The sequence below is a fragment of the Aphelocoma coerulescens genome, chromosome 9 (genome assembly GCF_041296385.1).
Source record: "Aphelocoma coerulescens isolate FSJ_1873_10779 chromosome 9, UR_Acoe_1.0, whole genome shotgun sequence".
NCBI lineage: Eukaryota > Metazoa > Chordata > Aves > Passeriformes > Corvidae > Aphelocoma > Aphelocoma coerulescens.
Window position 1 is genome coordinate 25,477,162 of NC_091023.1, and position 18,866 is coordinate 25,496,027.

At 42.8% G+C, this 18,866-nt stretch overlaps 1 protein-coding gene across 1 annotated transcript in view; it reads right to left on the reverse strand.

Annotated features, from left to right (window-relative positions):
- The window catches only part of RSRC1 (arginine and serine rich coiled-coil 1), a 100,193-nt gene that overhangs the window by 26,278 nt on the left and 55,049 nt on the right, over nt 1-18,866 (reverse strand). Inside the window, exon 7 of the mRNA XM_069024161.1 lies at nt 12,289-12,340. Coding sequence (XP_068880262.1) covers nt 12,289-12,340 — 52 coding nt within the window. The remainder of the gene's footprint in view (nt 1-12,288; nt 12,341-18,866) is intronic.

Consider the following 18,866-nt stretch of genomic DNA (forward strand, 5'->3'; position numbering starts at 1 on the left):
AAATAAATTGAAATGAATAATAAAGCTGAGTTTTGATCCTAAACTTGATTTACTAAAAATAAACTAATAGGATCCTTATGGTTGGAAAAGACCTTCAAGGCCATCCAGTCCAACTTCCAAGAATTATCTATGTTACTGGAAAGTAAAAAGTTTCTTTCCATTGGCTGGTGACTGAAACATTTAAATATGAATAACTGCATGCAGAATATACTGTCACACGACATTTAATGTCCATGAGAAAGAAAAATAAGATGCTACTCCTGAAATTATAATTTAAATGACAAGTATTTTAAATTTTGGAATTTTTTCCCCTCAGTTTACAGTGCCACAGGGATGTTCCTTATTACCAGGACCAATTCCACATGTATCAGACCATGAAGGACTTTATAATCCCCCAACTTAGTCCTTTAAAACTCATTTAGCCCTATCACAGTCTGTGGCAGGAGTGGGCAGCACTAATAGGCCCCCGCTGCCCCGTGCCCCAGCTCTCCTCATTCGTCCCAAATTCCCTCAGGTGTTCTCCCTGCTAATGCCCAAATGGCATCACCCTGTTGTGCAGCACATCCCTGAAAAGCCGAGCCTGGATCATCCCCCCAGGGATTCAAGCCCTGCAACCACTCCAAGCTGTTCCTCTGTCTGTGGAAAAGCCCTGCCCTGCCAGCCAGGCCAAAGGGGAAGCCAAATAAAGCTCATTTTAAGGCAGAAAAATTCAAAGTGAGATCGTTTAAAGCAACCCCTCACGTGCCAAATACATCGGGTGCTGCTGCACACGTCTGCTGCCTAAAATTTGGGAAAAAAACCTGGGAAATACCGAGCATTGTGATGATCTAAGGGGATTTGTGTTTGAACACACTGATCTTGTTAACAAAAAAAAATCTGACACTTTTAATAAAAACCATGTTGCATTCAAAGTTCTGCACAACTCTAGTTACAGCCCTTAATTCTCTTTGAATATTTGGTGTTTCTCTGTGAACACCCTGGTTTTATTGCCATGTCCCGTGCTCACCAAGGGAAGGAGCAGGGCTGCTCCACCAGTCCTGCAGCGACAGCCAAAGCCTCACTCCCGAGGGATGAGATGAGTATAACCCCCTACCCAGGACACCCAGGGATGGTTAAAGCAATAAAGTTAATGGTATTTGTCACCCTGGGCAGGAGCAGCACCCAGGGAGGGAAGGGCACATCCAAAATCAGCTGCAGGGCTGCTCCTGAGCAAACATCCGAGCTCAGGATCCAGCCCACACAACTCAAAGCCTTTTCCATTTTCTTCCTCCACCCTCCCAAGTTTAATAAACAACAAACCCATCATTTCTTAACACTTTAACCAGCGAGAGCAGTGATTCATAACTCTGTCATAATTAAAATTTTATGGCAAATACACGCAGCCATCAGTCATCCAGGCGGGAACGTCCAAAAAAAGTGGGATTTCAATTTATAAGCCTGTGCAGGATTGTATGAGCTACACTGTATAAAAGCACATTTCTAGGGAGTTATTGAACTGGGGAAAGCAAAAGTTGGTGGGGTTTATTTTTTAAAATCAAATACAGAGGAGGTTATGAATTTGTCGGCACAGCGGCTCCGTACAGTGACTGATGGTTAAAAAGGGAAGGAAATATTATCCTGTGTCTCCTTCCAGAGCTGCACTAACGAAGTTTGGTGGTGTCCCTGGCACTCCCTAATGCCACAAACACAGATTTCCTGAAATTATTGAAAACTCCAGAAGAAAAGACAAAAACCCACATTGATGCCAGGGACCAAGAGGGGTAAATCAGTGGAATTGGTAAACTGTGACATAAGCATGTGCAGATATATTTTAGCATAAAACAATATGGATCCCATTTCAATAAATTCCATCCTTGCAACAACATGGAATTCTCCGCGTGACTGAAAATAATGGAATTGGTGGCCGGGTAAAGACACACATTTAGGGATTTCCAAAATTTGTCCTTGGCTCTCCTGTAGATCCATCCTGGATCCAGACATAGAACAAAGTACTCTTTAAAACATGCATCAGGATGATTTTACTTATTTAATATACAGCTGGGTTTAGGATATAGTAGAGAATAAATAAATGTTTGCAGATCAGTTTCACAAGCTGCTTATTTGTTTAGAAATAAAAGAAACCCAAATACTTTCAGTAACTGTTTCTCATACATGTCCTTAAAAGGACTTTTTCCTAAATCCCATCAATATTCCACATCACCTGGGAAATCCCTTCTGCTGGCACACACCCAGTTATTAAACCACTTGTGTTCTACAATGCTTTGAGAGAGAATGGATGCTCCATGGATTTCCAAGAAATATCTATTTTTAAGACATAACTGACACCCATTCCACATGTTTCTGCACATAATCCTAGGGCCAGATGATAGGAATTACCCACAAGAATATTTAGGGATTCCCAACACTCTTTGCCACTATAACACTGTCAACATTTGAGGTTTTTATCCACTTTTAAGATGAGAAAAATATCATGGGAGGTGCAGGGAAAAGTTGGATTAAGTTTTCCAGTGAAAATGGTGACTCTGCTGGCTTAAGGGTTGGGCTTGATGATTTTGGAGGATTTTTTTCAAGCTTAATGATCCTGGGACATAAATTCACAACACAATCCCATGATATAATTCTGGAAGAAGAACCAGTTTGTATTTTCACACCAAAAAGAAACCAGGGGAAAAAAAAGAAAGAAGGAAGCTAAACATTAGACTTGCAGCTTCCACAAACTGTTATTACAGGTCTCCACAGTCCATTAAAGGAAGTAATTGAATCAGTTTGCATTTTCTCAGTAAAATCTCATTCAGAGAAATTTTATTGCCAGCCATCTAAATAGTAAATACTTATTATCCTCTCCAAATGAGGTTTTGCTTGCCAAGGGCAAAGCCATGGCTGTGATTGTGGTGCTCTGTCAGAGCCAGCAGAAGTTAAAAAGGTTATAAAGACACCATTAATGTCACGGGAGTGCCTCGTCAGGGCTCGGGAGTGCTCCGTAATTGAGGCCTTTATTCCGAGGCTCAGGCCCCGCTAATAGGATGCTTTAGGGTTTCTTTGGTGGCAGCCCCACATAATCACCTCCACCAGCTGAATATGGACATTTATCTGCTGGGGAGCACGCCTGGTTTATCAGGAGGCTGAGCCTTGGAATAAAACGTCAATAATCGCCAGCTGAAAGGCCCAGAGGAGGCACAGCCAGGCAGGGCCACGGAGCCAGCGCCGACGGGGACCAACGGGGCACAGCCACGCTGGCAAAGGGCACAGGCAGGCTGGGTTTCACCACAGAAACGCTGGGAACAACGCTGGAAAAGAAGCTTTTAAAAGTCAGTCCATACTGCAGGGAAACCTGGGAATGGTACAGGCCCAAAGGTAATATTAAGATTGATTAAAAATAATGTGTTTCTAACTAGACTAGCACAGGCTGCCCAGGGAAGAGCCCAAGGAGCAACCTGGTGCACGGAAGGTGGTCCTGCCCATGGCAGGGGGTGGAATGAGATGGGCTTGAAGGTCCCTTCCAACCCAAGCCAGCCTGGAATTCCATGTACTCTTCCACAACTTGTTTCCTCTCCCCCTTAGCTTTACCCACAATTCAAACCAGAAAATCCTGAAACAAATCCAGTGCTACTGTAAGTTAGGAATATACAGGAGGCAAACCCAGAGCTGCAGTGAGTGAGAATCCCAAATGGTTGGGTTGGAAGGGACCTTAAAGCCCACCCAGTCCCATCCCCTTCCAGGGGCAGGGACACCTTCCACTATCCCAGGCTGCTCCAAGCCCTGTCCAAAGGAATCACAATTTCCTCTTGCTCCAAGAGGCTCATCGCTATAAAATCACTCACATTTCTCAGAGAAAACTCTCCGAGGGCTTGAGATCAGCAGCATAAAATGCTCAAAACCTTTAAGAAACTCCTGTGGTTAAATAGTTTTAGTGGGTATTTTAAGAACATAAGGGGATACACGATGGCTTAAACAAAGCAGCTCAGAAATCTTCGATGATAAATCACACTGCAGCCACAGAGAAGGAAACAGAAGCAGAATTAAAGGGAGGATCTGCTATAAAGGCACCTAATTTGATTTTTCACATAAGCTGTGTTTTGAAACACTTCCTTTTTCCTTGCTGGGGTGATCAATATGAGTGATATGGCAAAGGACACGAGTTTTCATTACTGTTGCCTTTTACCAACGATGCCGTTCCCCCTTTCCAATGGATCACAGAGCAGTTCTTTAATGGGCTGGTGGCAACAGGGCTCAAATCATCCAATGCAGGTTTAATTCAGTGTGAACTTGCCTTGCTTCACATTTGGGGGAGTGTTTAAACTTACTGTTACAGAAGTTTAACATCTGCTTTTCAAGAGCATTACTTCAGCAGAAAACATTGTATAACATCCTTTCCAAGTCACTAAAGTTACCAAACATCCCCAGGAAAACTCTTTATATTAAATATTCATAGAATAAAGGTGTGTAAACAACAAAAAGCAAATCAAAGAAAATTTTCTTATTAGTCTCTTAGATATGAGGAGAAATGTTTCACTTATAAAACTGTGGTAGGGACCTTGTTTCTATCAACCTCTATGACCACCCGCATTTGCAAAAGCCTAAGTGGGAGAACTCCCCTTAAACCACCCAAAAATCCCTGCTCATGACAAGCAGCAGCCCCATAAAAAGCCCACCACAACTGAAAAAGTCCTTGCAAAGCACCCTCTGCTCCATGCTAAGATTTATTTGGCCGACACCTCATAATCATCTCTAAATCTAATGGGACACGAATGCATTTCATCACAGATGAAAATCTTCAGCGACTGCTCAAATGAAAATCAAGGAATTATTACAATCCCGTGGTTTGGCTTGCAGCAGGCATTAATCAGAAATCATAATAAATCCACACAGCACATTCAGCCAGCACATTAGTCAGGCAGTTTTGCATGATAACGACGTTGACTAATGGGCTCCGAGTTGGAAGGGTCAATCATAAACTCATCAAATGCTTCATTTAATTTCTTAATTTGGACAAACACGATTTGTTTATGGGAAAGATATCAGGTGTTCTTGAATGAATAATGGCTGTGAAACCAAAGTCCATTAATCAGCGCCTGATTACAAATGACTCGGAGATTGTTTGTTCTAATTTCATTCATTTGGGGCAACAAAGAGAACACGAGAGAGCGAAGGCACTTGGCGAAAATGGCACACTTAGTTCTCCATGTTTAATAAAGTTGTGATAAATGGGCTTTCAATAACTAAAACAAGGGGGTTATTACCCATATTAAATACTATCCTTGAAAAAATTAATATATAGGAGTTACAAGACGGCGGTGCAGGCACAGAACAAGGTGCTGGATGACTGCTGAACTCGGAGCCGTGTGCTGGCATTCCAGGGTTTCCTGAAAGGATGGGTGGGAAAAGCACAAAACCAGCAGGGCTTCATTTCTACTTCCTGTGCAATATTTTAAGAAAATGATGAAATGGTTTGGGTTGGAAGGGACCTTAAAGCCCACCCAGTGCCACCCCTGCCATGGCAGGGACACCTCCCACTGTCCCAGGCTGCTCCCAGCCCCAATGTCCAGCCTGGCCTTGGGCACTGCCAGGGATCCAGGGGCAGTCACAGCTGCCCTGGGCACCCTGTGCCAGGGCCTGCCCACCCTCACAAGGAATTATAATTAATTTAATCTAATCTAATGGTTCCTTTCAGCAAGATGATTCCAGCACAATTCCCGTGTGGAAATTAGAAAGGCCCCCAACACCAGAACACCGAGGTGAGCCCATCAGCCAGAGCAGATGGGGCAATTTAAAGCCTTTTTCTGGGCATTCAGGCTATAAAATCCACCACTGGAATTTATATCCATGGATAAAAACACTCTCCACTTTCACTTGTAGAAAATATAAACATCCAAAGCTGTACAAGGGAAACAAAGATGTACAAGGAACAAAGCTCCTGGACACCCATTCCCGGGAATGCTTGGATGACCAGAGCCCACAGAGGGCAGCTGGGCAGAGAGGAGGCTGGGACAGATCATGTAGAACATGAGAAATAAATATTTCCCCGTCAATATTAAGAAATAACATTTCCCAAAAGACCTGCTGAAAACAAACGAGCCCCACGACCACATATGGTTTCCACAGCCAAACCAGTGGATAATTAAATTACAGCAAAGTTGCTAAATATGAATTGATATAAAACTTAAGCTAACTGAAAAATTGTCTTTGACTGCAGATCAATAGCTGGCCTGAAAGATTCATCTGCACATAATTAGCACAGAGATTTGCATCAAAATCCTGTATCCCATATGCTGCAATATTACTGAAAGCCATTAGGCACCATGCAAGCCTGAGATACTTTTGGTGCCACAAAAAAAAAGGCCTTGGATAAAAATCTAACAAAAAACCCCCAGAAATTCTAAAAGCTTTAAAGAGATTTCTGAAGGAAATAAATGCTCATTAATTAATAAAGTTACTCTAAATTCTACTTATAGGCTCTGGTTTATATTATGGCATCCCTACAACTCCTCATTGGCTTCTTACTCTAAAAACAAATATTCTGCAAAAATGGTTCAAAGCCTCTTTTTTTAGTCTCCTGTAAGAACCTAAAAGAGGTCCCTGAAGTGAACAGCTTTTAGACACCAACAGAATAATATCATACATTGCAAAAGTGAATTATTTCATTTCAAACACATTTTATTCTCTACCTACATTCAATTAAAATCCTGTATTTTTTCAGCAATCACAGAAATTAATTTAAATTAATGATTTAATAATTACTATTATCCAAGTGTTTACTCTGCTCACCAATGCCACAACCAGCTGCACTTCAGAAATCACATATTTTGTAAAGACAACAGCGCTAATATGTTAAACAAGCAATTAACTGGAGTAATGACTCTTTTTTCTACAGTTGGCACTTTGTGTGCAGAAATTCTTATTTTTTTAGAACTCTAAGGAGATTATGAAGCTTCTCCAAGAGATCAAGCAATGTGTGAAGAAAGGTGTCTCAGTCCAGCTTGGCTATGAAGCTCATTGGTCTGGAGCATTCAGATGAGCTCAAATACTTCCTGAATTTTCTGAAATTCAGTCTTAAAACACCTGAAATTCTCATAAAATACATCATATAAAAAGTAGCTACTTCTTCTAATGCACATCTCCTTGATTTTTAAATTAATTGTTTAATTCCTCTATCGCTCAGAGATTTTTCAAGTGTTCTGTCTGCTGATGCTGTCACTGAAATGGGTTTTGACACCAAAATCTGCTGAGTAGGAATCAGCAGTTGACCCAAAAACTGGGTTCATTAACTCCATAATTAGATGGATTTCCTAAATTAGCTGGTTTTCAAGAACAGGATAAACCTCCCCTATGGAGCCAGGAGAAGGGAAGGCTCCAGGGAGAGCTCAGAGCCCCTTGCAGGGCCTAAAGGGGCTCCAGGAGAGCTGCAGAGGGACTGGGGACAAGGCATGGAGGGACAGGACACAGGGAATGGCTTCCCAGTGCCAGAGGGCAGGGCTGGATGGGAGATTGGGAAGGAATTGTTCCCTGGGAGGGTGGGCAGGCCCTGGCACAGGGTGCCCAGAGCAGCTGGGGCTGCCCCTGGATCCCTGGCAGTGCCCAAGGCCAGGCTGGACATTGGGGCTGGGAGCAGCCTGGGACAGTGGGAGGTGTCCCTGCCATGGCAGGGGTGGCACTGGGTGGGCTTTGAGGTTCCTTCCAACCCAAACCAGTCTGGGATTCTGGAATCTCAGATGGCCCTAGAGCAGGACACACAAAGATGAAGTTTGAGCAATCACTCTTGAGGCTCTTCCCAGGTGTCATTCCAGTTCCTTTTCCTTTGGCACAGGGAACAGTAACAAGCTTCCCAGACTGGTGAAGAGTCACTATGCTGAAAAGTCCTCTCCTTAGCTGGGGGTTCAGGAAATGCTCCACAAAACACCCTCAAAACCCCTTCCAGCACCTCCACCCAGAAAGAGGTTGAAAGAGAAAACGTCATTCAAGGAAGACACCTTTGCTCTCCAAACCAAGATTTTTATATAAATAGAAGTAAAATGCAATTACCCAAAGTGCCAATTGCCACCATTCAAAACAACTATTTGAAACTGATAAAAATTAGAGTTTTATATCAAATCAAACCTACATAGCAACTAACTTCATCTCTTCTTCAATATTCAGAACTTTTAAGTTTGCTAAAATTTCAAATTCTTGCAATTTCTGGGGCAAGAATTATTTTAAAAGCCTGTTTTAAATTTCCACAGAACAAATAAAATATTTTAAGTATTATTTCATCCTTTGTGCATATATACAACACATGTTATCCACCCTTCTAAAATTCATTGCATAATTAGAAATTCAAATTAAAGCCAGCGACCTTTCAGTGGAAAGAACACAAATAAGAAAACTGAAAGAAAACCATCATCAAAACGAGAAATCCATAAACATTTGATAAATTTGGCAGTTGAAAAGAAGCCCCAATAAAAGGAAATTTTTCATACTTGTTGCCACCTGCCCGCCCGACTGCTTTGCATAGCCAGAAAAGAGCAAAATAGAGGCCAACCTATTTAACTAAACAGTTTTTATTAAAGTAAAAGAAAAGCAAGAATCTATAAAGTAGCAAGTGATCCTATTAGTTCCACCAGACTAAAATCATACAGTCTACGTATGTGGTCCTTTCAGCCACATCTGTTATGAGCCATTTTGATACCCAAAAGCAGAGAATATTTGACTACATTTGTCAGGCACTGAGTGCAAAGCAGGCTTTTCCTCCCCAATAACTTGTGGCAGAATGGGTAGATTTCAAAAAAAAATAAAAAAAAAAGGCAGTCAGAATTATAAAACATTTGTATTTACCACAGTTAAGGCCAAAGTACTCATTGTAGTCCATGATTTCCTCTTTGAGGAACGTGTGAAATGCAATGAAGACGCACGGTACAAAATGAAAGGCAGCAATCTGATAGCATAATTCAAAGATAATGAGTTAAATATCCAACAACCAGAATTGGATCTGATAAATGGTAAATGCTTGGAATTTGTATTCCCCCATTTTCATCACCTCACATTTAGTGCCTCGGTCCTGAAGTTTCCTTTAAATAAACTCCGGTGAATTCTTTGCACAAAACGCCCTATTCTTGACTGCTCTTTCAGCCAGAGATTGAAATGTAGATCCCAAAAATAGATCAGTCACTTATTTCAACTCTAGACCTTTGAAAATCCAGATCAATTGCCTTTTGTCATCGTCTTTATATGGAGAGTAAGAAATTTCTGCTTAGCACCATGGCAAAGCTCTCGGAGTCCTTTGGAAGAGGCGGCAATATCGACAGTTTGAAACATCCGCGTGCCATTTCATAGGAATTTATTGACATTTCGGGAATATTCATCCATATTTTAATCTTTATGAGAAAGCACAGGTGCTGTATCATTTACAGCACGTATTAAGCAGCTTTCAAATTTTGAGGTTTGCTCTGAGCTTGGGATTTAGGATTTGAAACAGCGCAAACTTTTCCCTAAAATCAGCGCCGGGAGCCACGTTTAACACAAACCCCCAGCTCGGATCTTCTCCGTCCCTCGGTAATGAAGTCTGGGAAAGAAATCACAGACACCCAAGTGGTTTGGCAACTGTAAGTGACAGAAGCTGAGCTAAATCCTCTGTTTACACTGGGGATTATCCGGGTGGATTGTGCGGCGCTCCCGGAGCCGGCGCTGGTCAGGGGACGCTGCTCCCCGTCCGCCCGTGGGGCAGCGGCACAAAGCCCCGGCCTGGTAGGAAGTGACCCAGAAGGAGATCCCGAGCAAGGATTTACACAAAGCCAGTCTGCCTCAGAAAAACTCCATATGACCATTAACTGGCCGGCAAGGCCTGCCAGGAGGCCTAATTACAGCCCTACAGAGCCCACTAACAAAGGCTGGAGAGCTTTAGCCCAGGGATGATCTGCTTTATACTGACTTGAGAGAGTCCATATAGAGCGACAAAAAGAAAGAGGTTTAGCTTGGAAATTCTCCCAAGAGACAAAGCATTGTAGCTCAGTCTGGAAGGCCCACATGGAACATACTTCAGATGGGCTTAAACATCCCACCCTCTCCAAATTAACATTCAACTACTGCCTGCTTAACATCTGCTCGGGCACGGCAACTTGTGGGAGGTTGTCAGAGGAGCCTAAAAAGGCTCCCTGGCACCTCAATATTAAGAAATCTAATTCAATGAATTCTGCAAATATGAATTTATAGCTGGGACTAACAACGCCTGAGGAATGATGGGTTTTATAAATCAAAAATCAGTTGCCTCGAGAATTAAAGTCTTTCAGTACCTCCCAGTGTTGCCCCGCCTAATGAGAACAAAAATACTGACATGAATCTACACTTACAAAGAAAAACATTCTTTAACAAAGTCAGCACGAATGCAGGACTTGGAGCCAAACCTTCTTGTCAGCACTGTGTCATATAAATATAAAAATGGCCATCTTACCCCTTCTCCCTCACAGGCACAGGTGAATAGTTTTTATTTGACCTGCTTTCATAATGAGAGACCAGAAGTCATAATTCCCATCTCTGAATACACATGGGGAAAAAAACCTCAATAATAAGAGTCTGTTTTACTACTTGCTGATTGCTGATTTCTGCCTTTCAGAGAAAGCAGCTGCTATTTCCTAAAATAAGATCTAGGTTAAATTCTAAAAGCAGATTTTCTCAAGATCCTAAATATCTGCAAAAGGGAAATTTAGATAGGAAAATAAAGACAAAGAATTCGAGAGAAGCTGTGGCTGCCCCTGGATCCCTGGCAGTGCCCAAGGCCAGGCTGGACATTGGGGCTGGGAGCAGCCTGGGACAGTGGGAGGTGTCCCTGCCCATGGCAGGGGTGGCACTGGGTGGGCTTTGAGGTCCCTTCCAACCCAAACCATTCCATGATTCCATGATGACAGCAGGGATGAACCAGGAAGGGACTGTCCCAAAAGTCTCTCCAACACTTGCTGGTGATTTAGAGCCCCTGGTTTGTTTGTCCAAACCACGGAGGAGCAGCGTGTCTCCAACCTCCAAATCCATGGATAATCCACTGGGAACAAAGCACAGCTTTTTATTCCCACTTAGTGGGACTGGAGCAATCCCTATAATGTGTACAGACAGATATTCCATGAGTTCATTCCCAAGTCTGGGATGGAGCCCGTACAGAGCCCTGTGTACACAAACAACAGCTCCACTCACCACTACTGAAGCACAGAGTTAATTTAAATTACATTCAAATAAAGCATCACCACAACAGCAACAGCAATGAGCCTGCTGAACCCAAACTCCTCAAAAAGCTGCTGGGTAATGGTTCAGCATAAAGTGATTTTTAAGACTAAAAGCTGAAAAAAGTGCTGATTTTGCAAGGAGTAAACACAAAAATATATTGAAACAACATTATCAACATTTCCAACCTCTTCTCACAGCAATTTAATAAAAATTAAATGTAATTGACTGAATGCAGGACTTGGGGAAGAAGGTGGGGGATGATCTCATCAGTGCCTGGGATGACCAAGACTGAAATGAAGCCAGGAAGGAACTTAATTCTGTATTTTGGATGGTAAGAGACACAAAGAGATTAAATCTCTTCTGTTCCTTATGAAAAACTTGCAACTTCAATCTAAGATCCAGCCCTCAATGGTGAATATTTGAGTTTAACAATGTCACAGACCTCTGATAAGCTTTGGAAAATTTTGGAGCCCAGGTCATGATGATATATGACCCCCAGTTATCTTCTGTACATTTCCCAGGTACAAAAGAAATTAAAAAATGAGGTGTGATTGATGGCAGCAGAATACACAAATTGTGCTTTTGAGGTCAGGGCTGTCACATCCATTTCATAATTACATGCTTCAAAGACTTATTAAAAGTTCTGGAGAACAAGGAATATATTGGAAGAGAGACAATGCAAAAGGCTGGATGGATTTTGGAAAAAAAATACATCAGCAATGTGAGGAGATTCCTCAAAACAGAGGGTTTCTAAAAGGGGAAATGTAATAATAAAAAAAAAATACTTGCACTGATTTAGAACAATGCCGAAAAATAAAGAAAAGTGCAAAAAACCAAACAAAACCAAATTTTTGAGAGCATGGAATAAAGCCTCAGTAGCAGCAGGAGCCAGAGGACAAACATGTGAGGTTTTAGTGTAAAAAAAAAAAAAAAAGACTTATTTTTATTTCCTTAAAGGGCTTTACTAAGTGCCAATGATGATGCAAACCAATTTAATCTTAACCTGAAATGAGAACAGGATCAGCATCTGCCAAACACCAACAGACAAAATCCCACCTGGTATCACAAACGTGAAGTAAATTGTTAAGATTATCATTTACTCACCAGCTGCCTCCAGAACCAGCTGTAGCCTGGCTTTGGCCTGTTCAGCAGGAGTCTGCAAGAGAGGATTTATCAGCTCACACCTGGCTGTACATTTGACACTCCAGGTCTGACATTCCCACCCCCAGAGAGCTCCAGCCTCCACCAGCGACTCCGTATCCACACCAGCCAGAGAAACCTCCAGACTGGAATCACATTGAGGTGGGAATTACCAAAGAAATCTTCAGAGGTGACACAAAACACCGTCCCCACGAGGTGGCTGTGGCACCATGACCAACCCACACCCAGCTCCTCTCCCAGCCCTCCAACCCCAAATCCTGCTCAGCTCCTGGGTGACCCCATTCCACACAACCACACAGCTCCACATAATGCTCCAAAACTGGAATTAACATGATTAATATGGCGAGTTTTTCACACTTTTGTCTGATCTGGGGTGATTTTTCCCTCTCCTGAAGGTATTGCTGCACATCTGCTGGGCTGAGGAGCACATTGTTGGCTGTGGCCCCACTATGCTAATGAGTCCCAGTGATGTTGCACTGTGTCCAATGTGTTTGCCATCCCTCTAAATTTGAAGCCACTCAAACGTTGCCACAGTTAAATTGATACACAAACCCTATTTGTCACGGAGTTCAGAAGTTGATTTTTTTCTGGAAGCGTCGGAGAAGTTTGGGAGGTTTCTGCTCTGCACTAAAAACAAAACCTGACAGAAATTTTTGGTGGTGTTTTGCAGCTTAGGAAACTCTTCTCAAGAACCTAAACATCTGCAAAAGGGAAATTTAAATGGAGAATAAAGACAAGACATTCAAGAAACTGCCCAGAGCAGCTGTGGCTGCCCCTGGATCCCTGGCAGTGCCCAAGGCCAGGTTGGATGGGGCTTGGAGCAGCCTGGGACAGTGGAAGGTGTCCCTGCCCATGGCAGGGGTGGCACTGGGTGAGCTTTAAATTCCTTCCAACCCAAATCCTGCCATGATTCCATGATTCTAATTAAGCAAAGCTCTTTGCCATGACTGTCCCTCCTGGTGATGCTCTGCAGGGCCCCACCACCCTCATCTACACCCATGAAGAGAGGCTGACAATGACAGAACAATTCCATTTCTGCTCCTTCCATTAGCATCCAGGAGGAGAGATGCTGCATTAAAATGCAATTTAAATGAAGATCCAGATTTTGGTTGTACAGAGATATAACATTTATAGTTCAGATTTTTTCTGCTTGCATAAACCCAGACCTACTGGGCAGAATTTATTACTGTAGCTGCCATAGGGAGCCTACCATTAGACCTGACCACTAATCCTGGTGGCAGCAACAAATATCTTGAAATTTATCATAAATTATCTTCCATTTCTTCTTCTTGCCATGAACTAATCATTGCAATGTGTTTTGGCATCTTAAATACATCACGGGGGGGAAGGAAGGAGAGAGGAAGGGAAAGATCTGCTTTTTATCCAGAACCAACTTGCCCAGCTTCAGTTTCAGAGAAGCTTTACTTGGGTTTGTGGTTTCTCCATTCCATGACAACTTTAAATTTAAAAAAACCCCACCAGGATTAGTTGAGTTTGGCAAAATTTTGCAGGAGAAGCAGAGAAGGCAAAGTGTTTGGTGTCAAACTCCGTCTGTGCTCACGTCAGCACATGAACAGCCCAAGTCTTTGTGCACCTCATCCATCAGGTGGGCTCTGGCATCCCAAAACACAATTTCCTATTCCTACTGCAGTGATCCAGTTCAGCTATTTCATCAAAACCCCCAGGGATCCCTCAGATCCCTGGATCTCTTCCTGTTGGCTACGCAACCATCACTGTTTAGCACCAGTGGCAGGAGAAAGATGTTCCACTGACAGTTTTGAAGATACTTGTGTCCAGCACCACCATGTCCACAAGAATTCCACGAAAGAGCAAATGCCAAGCCAGGCTCCAGAGGAGGAGAAGGGAGCCAAAGAGCAGCTGTACAAATGTCACTCCCAGCACTCAACACGGAGTTCCACAACACCAACACAGCCGACCCCGCTGTTCTGAGGAGCTCCACGAGCTCCAAATGCTTTTCCCCCTTCCTCTCATGGAGGTATGGATGTGTCCTGTTGATAGAAGGTAGGGAAGACTCAAATTCTTCTTTTACTCAGCAATATCCCACTGGGAACAGCCCCGGCAGTTGCTTTGGAGGCATCTTCCCCTTTGCCCTCGCTCCAGGTGCTAATTACTCCATGGGCATCATTTACCCGCCGGAGAACTCGGCACAGCCACCTTTTTATCAATCAATAAGCCCTAAACAAGGACTGAAAGAAGGATTCTGAAATAAAGGTGACTGGCTTGGCCCCAGAAAACATGTCTCCAACTGGTGGATGAGGCCAGCACTCAGAGAAAAAAGGACAGAGAGGATTTCAGCTGAAAACCACAATTAGAGCCTCAAACAAGCCAGGAGCAATGTGTGAGAACAACCAGCTACCCGAGGTCAGTATTGATTTAGGGGACCATTAAGTGAAAAAATTCAGCAAGACCCTCAGGAAACTTCAAAATGGTGAAATGATTGGTGGAGGAAACATTACCAGAGTGATGTCGAGCAAAATAAACCCTTGTACTTTCCTTATGGTCTTAAGCACAACACAGAAGGAAAATAGTTCAAAGAGAGTGGAAAAAAAAAAGAAAAACATATTTCTAGAGACAGCTGGGGAAGGAGGCCACTAACTGTAAAAGCAGGAGAGGAATTCCCTAAAATTCCTTAACAAGCATGCTGTAAAATGACCTGAGGTCATCCCCGGCAATGAATTTTACATGTGTCCAAAAGCATCAGGTGAGACACTGGAATCCCAGTTCAGAAAATGATGGTATTCCACAGGACACCACCAGCCACAAATATCCATGCGATTGACAACAGGTTTTAATATCTCAAGCAAAAATTTGATTCAATCATTCAATTTTTAATGGCAGCTGATTCATGAAGATGAAAGGCATCCTTGCTTCTCTTCACAGTTCATCCACTGCACTCCATCACTACTCCTTCTATAAGGAGTTATTTTTAATTAAACTACACTAAACCAAAATGTCATAACTTCAAATTCAGTGGGTTTTGTGTAAAAATCCCCCCACAAGCTGCTTGTCATTCATAGCTCCAGGAAACAAGTGCTGAGTGTGATGGGCAGCTCCAGAAATGCCATCAGAGCCATGGCTGGCTTTCAAAATATTCCATTTCAAGGGACATTCAGCATCTCAATTGATTAATAGATTAGAACAAACACTTTAATTCAGCTGTAGATTGTATTTTTTAAAATATTCCCGCTACTCGGGGTGAATAGTAAATGTTTCTGACAGAGAAAATATTAAAGTGAAAACTTGAGAACACTGAGGAAAAGGATTTGAGAAACATGAAGTTTGTAAAGAGAGTCCAAGTTTCTGCTGGAGGCAGCCACTGGGAATACTGTGGAGCAGAGCATGTGGCTCTTGGCAGCACTGGAAAACTTTTATCCCAGGGCTCCAGCAGTTCATGATGCTGCAGCATTTTGAGCTGGAACATTCCCTTCCTGAATTTTTATTACAGAATTTCACACAGAAAATGTCCAATATGTGCTAAAACGGGACAGGTTCCATTCCTCCTGCTCACCCCTGACACTGGTGGGGTAAAATTTACCTACAGGACTTTTCTGTCTGAAAATATCTGGGCAAAAGCCCAACAAACTTCTGGTGGTGGTGATCAATTTGGGGGGCTTTTCACACAAATCTTTTCTCTTGACATCTGATAAAGACAAATCTAGCCCTCAACATTCCCAGGAAAACCTGCTACCTGAAACTGTAATTCCACATTCGACTTGCAGAGAGGATGTAGGACATCAAACCTCTTCAATGAAAACAACCAAGCTCCTAATTTAAAAGCAGTGAAAACTGAAAACAGGATGTGAGCTGTGGTTGTACCCACTACAGAGCTCCTCGTGTCATTTCCCGGGGTTCAAATTCCTCTGGATGCAAGTGTAGATGGCAAAATCCCAGTTTAAAAGCAAAATCCAAACAATACCCCAAGGAGGCAGTAAATAAACACTAATTAAGTAACTCCAGATCTGATCTCGAAGGCAGAGCACAAATCCATCCTCCTGCTTTAACTCCAGCCTCTCATCCCTTTCCTGGGGACATTTATCCGACCTTTCCCAATGCCTGATGAGCTCAAAAAAAGGTTAAGGAGAAGTGTAACAAGAAAAAGAGGGAACAAAGCACACATTCCCCAGTTGTCTGAGGAGGTGGCTACCCAAAACTACTGGGAATAATTCCAAAGCAGGTCAGAAACCTACAGCAAATGTTTGGAATGGATTCCAGGAAAAAGAAAAGTCGGCAAGGCTGAGAATCCAAGAGAAATTCCTGAGTGGAAGTATAAGAGAGGTTTTCCCAGTGGAATGAGAGAGGTTGTGGTTGGCTGGGATGAAGGGAATTGTTCAGCAGGGATAAACCCAGGGGTTCTGGTATTACACAGATGGAATTCACATGGAGGAAGGAGAGCAAGAGGAAAGCAAATCCCATTAATGGACAAAGCGGTGGCTTCTCTGGACAAACAGCCACGTCACACGAGCCTATTCCATCACTCCTCAAACATGGATACAGGGGCTGGGAAAGACAAGCTGGTGTTTTCACAGAAGTGCCAAGAGGTTGTGATTCAATCCCTGTGTAAGACAGGAAAATCAGTAACCACAGCACAAAGCCACCAAATCCCACTGCTCCCAGGAATCCCTGATGAGGGCTGCCTGCTCCTGCGGAACTGGAATGGTGTCCCAGCTGCAGTGGGATGTGGGAATGATGCTGAATAACAACATCCCATCCAATGAGTACATAAATCCAGTATTCTGGGATACAGGAGACTGACAGGCAGAACCAGCTGGAGCGGTAACAGCAGCCTGGAGCGGGATAAATGCAATCCCACTGGGATAACTCTGCCCCACTGCATTCCCAAATCCCAGCATCAGTTCAGGAAAAGCCCCATTTGGGGCTGTGGACAGCTAAAAGGAGACCTCGAGTGTCAGTGATGGGAAGAGACAAGGAAGAAATTAATTAATCAGAGGGGCTACACCTATAATTACATTTGAATGTATTCCATAAATCGGTGGCCTGCCTTCACCTGGAACATTTTCCATCCCACTTCCAGCAAATCTCAACATGAGAGAGCAACAAAGGAGCCTAAGCCCAGCCAGCTTTTAAACAGGGTTTGATGAAATCATGGAAAAGATTGTGGGACAGGTTTGTCTACCACAGGAAGCTGGATTCCTTCTCTGCCATTTATTCCTCTTTGGGTGATTAAAAAAAAATAATTACCAAAGAAACTGAAAATAGCTTATTTGTGTGAGAAGACATTTCACAGGAGCATAAAATAGTAAAGTAAAAGTAAAACCAAAGGAGATTGAGAATTTGCAGTTGTCACCCTTTCCATAGGTATGTCTTTGAGGGTGGCAAATTCCAGATTGACATAGGAACGTTTTCCACATTAAATATATAAAAATAAAACCACAAACAAGAATTCCTAATCTGAATTAATAGCACAGAAATATAATAAGCACATCTGACACTATTTGAATTAAACCCCTGCATTTTCAGACATAAATCAGCCAAAAAGATTGGATGGGAAAATGATATTTATGTCCTAGTTGGATTTTTTTCCTCTGATACAATTAATCAATAACAACACTCTGGAAGAAGCTATGGCAGGAGTGTCCTGGCTGGATACAGACCCACCTGTTCCCAAAAATATCATCTTAAATTTATCAAAGTGAATTATAAGTGCAGAAAAATCATGTAAAGCATGGAATAATGGTAATTTCTGTCTGTGGAATACACAGATGCTCTTAGTACTTCCACAGAAATCAAGAATCCAGCATCAGAGATGGACTAATTATGGAAAGGGAAATCATTAACCAAAAACAGGCAGAAAAAACCCAAACTGTAATTTGTGTAAAGGCCCCAGAAAATATGACCAATGATGAAGGGAAGAGTCCAGCTTAATTAGACACCAACGCCACAGCGAAGGGAAAAGCCGGTTATGGAATGTGGCTCCTCCAGCCAGAGCCAGGAAAAAGCATCTGAACCTTGAGAGAAAGGATGGAAACCTTTCCCAGAGTTCTCCTCCTCCAAGACAGCCACTTGACCAAAACTGGGAAGGAGACTGACAACAAGGATAAGGCCCAATCCTTAAATTCAGAGCCCAAGGAGGAATGACAGCATTAGGCAGAACTATAAAATCCCAGCTCTAAACAACTGGATGCAAGGTCCGAATTTCCTGCTAAAACACCAAAGGGACTCCAAGCTTCCCACCCGAGGGAATTTCACACGAATTCGAGATCAAAGGGAGATCACCTTAAACTGTCCCCAAATGTCAGCAGCACTTTGACACGAGCCACAGCTCCACAGCTGAGGATTCCCCAAAGCCTCTCCCTCCTCTCGTCCAGGACACAAACTGCCATTAAAACATTTGGATTTGTTAACTTTAATTGTGGATTTTTAGGCTCACTCCACTTAACCAGGAGCCGCTTCCCAGAGCGACCCAGGATCTTCAGAGAACCCTGGAACACTGGCTGGGTGGAAAAATCCCATCTTATTCCCACTAAAACCAACCCAAAATG